Raw genomic sequence first — 4,650 nt, forward strand, 5'->3', positions numbered from 1 at the left:
TGCCGCCCCAGGAGAACCGGAACCTCCTCCGGAACGCGCGCCCCTACCTGCCTGGCGTTTCGGGGGCCGGACGCCCGGATGCAGGCTCTCGCGCGGGCCGGCTGTGCGTCCTCGGGCTGACGCTGCGTCCTCGGGCTGGCGCTGCGTCCTCGGACGGCGCTGTGCGTCCTCGGGCTGGCGCTGCGTTCTCGGGCTGGCGCTGTGTCCTCGGGCTGGCGCTGTGTCCTCGGGCATGCTGTGTTTCCTCAGGGGGGCGCTGTGTCCTCGGGCTGGCGCTGCGTCCTCGGGCATGCGCTGTGTCCTCGGACGGCGCTGTGTCTTCGGGCCGGCCGTGCGGCTGGCTCTTGCTGTGTTTCCTCAGGGGGGCGCTGTGTCCTCGGGCTGGCTGTGCGTCCTCGGGCGGGCGCTGTGTCCTCGGACGGCGCTGTGTCTTCGGGCCGGCTGTGCGTCTGCCTCTTTTGCGAGCCTCAGTGTGCCTGTCGGTGGCAGGAAGGCTGCATGAGCCCTGCGAAGTCCCTGTCCAGTCCTGGGTGTTCTCGAGGGCCCGGCCCGTTATTTGGCCTCAGGGTGACCTCGGTGTTACCTGTCCCGTGTCCCAGGAGGGAGGATGTTGCAACCCAGGGCCAGTTCCTGGAGAGTGCAGGGTGACTGGAGGTTTCACGCAGTGATCCCACTCCAAGGCGGGTCTCTTACAGCTTCTGCGGCGTCATAAGCATGTCTCAAAACGTTTGAAAGGAACGCAGGAGTCTGGTGTGCCTCTGCCCCTTGGAGTAAACAGGTGTCACTCTTTTCTAGGTGTGTCCTGCGTCCTGCCTGACTGGGGGCTCTGCGTGCAGGTCTGCCTTCAGCTTTATCAGACACCATGGAGGCCCCTCCAGTCACCATGATGCCTGTCACCGGGGGCGCCATCAACATGATGGAGTACCTGCTGCAGGGTAAGGGACCAGCTGGGTTACCTGATCCTCAGCGTTCCTGGAGATGAGCGACTTAAATAAAGGCACCCTGCAGTTTTAGCACTCAGATACAGACTACCGTGTTCATCTTTTTTTTTGGGGGGGTTGCTATAGGACGCATGCGTCCACCAGAAGAACAGAGACAGGAATTGAGAAATCACCCCCAGGGGAGATGGCCACGCTGCAATCTCTTCTCCATTCTCCTCTCGGGATCCTGAGTTTAAGCCCCCTGGTCTGGGGACGTGAACTGCCGTTGACTACATGGGAGTCCAGCGACATAGCCATTATGCTAACTGCTGGTCCTCCTGTTTTTGTTTTTTAAGAGACATTTTCACTACAGAGTGCGTGCACTTGGCGGAGATTCACAGAGACACTGTACAGCAGCTCCATTTCTAACTTCGCAACAGCTCTGTGCTGTCCTCTTCAGCAGCTGCACCGTCCGTGTCTCCCGTGTGGCGCCAGGAGCTCCATTTCTCCTCATGCTCACCTCTCCCTGGGGCTTGCTTGTAGCCATCCTAATGGGTGTGGGGTGCTGTCTCCTGGTAGTTTTGATTATGTTCCTGTAGTGATTGGTGATTTTGTTTTAAAAGAAGTTTTTGCCTTAGGGCATGTGTGCTGGACAGAGAGAGACAGAGACAGTGCGTGGGAAAGAGAAAACAGATGGCCACACTGCAACCCCTTCTCTTGTGACCTTGCGCGTGCCTGCAAACACACAAACACACACACACACACACACACACACGGCATGATTTTGAGGCCACCAGGTCCTGGACTCGAGCTGCAGCTGAGCAAGTGGGAGTCCAGCAACATAACTGCTCCGCCATCTATCTCTGGTCCCAGTGATTGGCAATGCCATCTTTTCATATGCTTTCATATGGTCTCATAGGCTCATTAGAAACTGTCCAGTCAAATCTCATCCATCATTAGATTGGATTATTATTATTTCTTTGTCCAAAATTCTATATGTTGCTTATGATGTAAAAATCTTTTTTTTAGGTGTTTGTCGTAGAGTGTGTATCCCTGCCAAAGTGAGACAGAGTGAGGAAAAGTGAGAAATCACCTCCCCAGAAGGATGGCCACATGGCAACTCCTTCTTCTTCAGCCTCCTTTTGGGGATTTTGGGCACACATGCACACACACCTGGAGTGATTTTTTTAAGCTGCTGGGTCTAGGACTCAAATCGTGGCGTCAGCCATGCAGGATCCAGCACTTCAACCTTCACACCACCTGCTGACTCTCACTTTTTTATGTTTTTTTCTTTTTATTCTTCAGTCTTTTGCTAATTTCATGACCCCAAATGAAAGATGGGCCTAACTTCTTTTTCCCTCCTCAGGAAGTGTTTTGGATCACAGTCTGGAAAGCCTCATCCATCGCCTCCGTGGGTTGTGCGACAACATGGAACCTGAGACCTTCCTGGACCACGAGATGATGTTCCTCCTCAAGGGCCAGCAGGCCAGCCCGTTTGTCCTGAGGGCCCGGCGTTCCATGAGCAGGGCAGGGGCACCCTGGCACCTGCGCTACCTGGGGCAGCCAGAGATGGGGGACAGGAACCGCCACGCCCTGGTGCGGAGCTGCGTGGATATCGCCACATCTGAGAACCTCACTGACTTCTTGGTGGAGATGGGCTTCCGCATGGACCATGAGTTTGTCGCCAAGGGTCACTTGTTCCGCAAGGGCATCATGAAGGTTGTGGTGTACAAGGTCTTCCGCATCCTGGTGCCAGGGAACACAGACAGCACTGAGGCCTTGTCCCTCTCCTACCTGGTGGAGTTAAGTGTCGTGGCCCCTGCTGGGCAGGATATGGTCTCTGAGGATATGAGGAATTTTGCTGAGCAGCTGAAGCCTCTGGTTCACCTAGAGAAGATCGATGCCAAGAGGTTCACCTGACTAAAGGGACCTGCCCTCACTGTTGGCAAGAAGATATTCCAGGTATGCCCCCTGCCCACTCCAGCCGGGTCTCCACCTTCAGGAAGGACAGTGAGGGACCGGTGGGTAGTGTGGTGGTTAGGAGCACTGGACTCCCACGTGGCCAACCATAGTTCAAGTCCTGAACCTGGCGGCTTACTTGCGTGTGTGCACATGCGCACTCACTCCCTCATCAATTTTTTAAATAAAGTTAAATAATTTTATTTTATTTTTTTTTTACAAAAAAAAAAAAAAAAAACTGGGACCAGCAGTTAGCGTAATGGCTATGTTGCTGGGCTCCCAGGTAGTTGACCTCAGTTCGGGTCCCAGACCTGATGGCTTAAACTCACGCTGGACACATGTGCATACGTGCCCAAGATCCCGAGAGGAGAATGGAGGAGAAGAGATTGGGGCATGGCCATCCCCCCTGAGGGGTGATTTCTCACTTTCTGTCTCTTTCTGGTGCGCGCCCATGCCCTATAGCAAAACCGTCTCCGAAAAATAAAAAAAGGGAGGATAGTGAGAATTTAGGCTGTCCTGAACTAAATACGAAGGTGACACAGAATCTAATTCCTCTGTACAAAGGGGGAAGTGGAATCAACTTCCAGACAGAAGAGTCTCCATTGTCTCACCATCCCCTGGGCTTCATCATACAGGCTGAAGCTGCGAAGCGAAGGGTATGTGTGATTCTGCAGCTGGGATCCACACTCCCTCGGCCTTCTGATTTGGGGCGAGTTTTTCACCAGTTGGAGTAAAATCTGCCAGTTCCTAGTTGTAACTTTGATAGGTGGTAGTTTCCACTTTTCGTATCACATTTGCCGTTAATCAGAAATAATAAAAAACATCCCACTATTCGAAGATGTAGTGGTTCTGTTTTTGTATATATGTCCTTCTAGTCTTTGTAAATTTATGTACTTGAGAGATGTTTATTTTATAGAGAGATTCTATATGCAATGGTTTGTAATTTTTTTTTTTAGTCCATTTATCTTTTTTTTTTTTTGAGGAGATTTTTGCTGTAGGGCAAGTGTGCTCTCCAGACAGAGTCAAAGAGACAGAAAGCAAAAAAATCACCCCATGGGGAGATGGCCACGCCGTAGTCTCTTCTCCATTCTCCTCTTGGGATCTTGGGTACGTACGCACATTCGCCCAATGTGAGTTTGAAGCTGCCAGGTCTGGGACTCAGCTGCACACTACGTGGAGTCCAGCGACATAACCATTACGCCATCTGCTGGTCCCCCATTTATCTTTTTTCAAAATATTTACTGGGTTCTGTCAGTGTTACCCTAAGTGTTCCAGGAACATTATAACAGACCCATTTTGTAAATGGCACTGAGGTGCGAGAACAGTGCCGGGCTGTCCGGCTACTGCAGAGTGAGGCTGATGTTTAGATGTCGACAGTTACAAGTGCTGTTTACACTGCCTTGTACAGATTTGCCATACGTTATTTAACCGATTCCTGTTTGGTGGATTTTTAGTCTGATCCCGGTTTTTTGTTTTGATGAAAAATCCCATAATGCTAGTACTGGGAGTGAAGTCCTCGTTGCCATGCGTGGTTATTTATGTATGTGTATATACCAGTGCCTTCCGGAAGCGTCCTGTTGTGGAAGGCCGCATATTGGATCTTGCACATGAACAACTGTTCATCCATTTTGTTCCCTCACCCTAACATGGCTGTCTGCTTCTGTAAACCCGCTTGCTCTTCCCATGTGAAGATAGCTTGTGCTAGCCATACAGAAAACCGTATCCGGGACGACATCCTGCACCTGCTACTGTCTTTGCTAACTAGCCGGAA

At 51.7% G+C, this 4,650-nt stretch overlaps 1 protein-coding gene across 1 annotated transcript in view; it reads left to right on the top strand.

Moving 5' to 3' along the window:
• Positions 1 to 3,713, top strand: part of MED18 (mediator complex subunit 18) — a 3,878-nt gene extending 165 nt beyond the window's left edge. Inside the window, exons 2-4 of the mRNA XM_014582547.2 lie at positions 796 to 935; positions 2,287 to 2,882; positions 3,444 to 3,713. Of these exons, the coding sequence (XP_014438033.1) occupies positions 863 to 935; positions 2,287 to 2,840 (627 nt within the window). The 5' untranslated portion in view covers positions 796 to 862 and the 3' untranslated portion in view covers positions 2,841 to 2,882; positions 3,444 to 3,713. The remainder of the gene's footprint in view (positions 1 to 795; positions 936 to 2,286; positions 2,883 to 3,443) is intronic.
• Positions 3,714 to 4,650: the final 937 nt, after the last annotated feature.

Source organism: Tupaia chinensis, unplaced genomic scaffold (genome assembly GCF_000334495.1).
Source record: "Tupaia chinensis unplaced genomic scaffold, TupChi_1.0 Scaffold143646_1, whole genome shotgun sequence".
Lineage (NCBI taxonomy): Eukaryota > Metazoa > Chordata > Mammalia > Scandentia > Tupaiidae > Tupaia > Tupaia belangeri.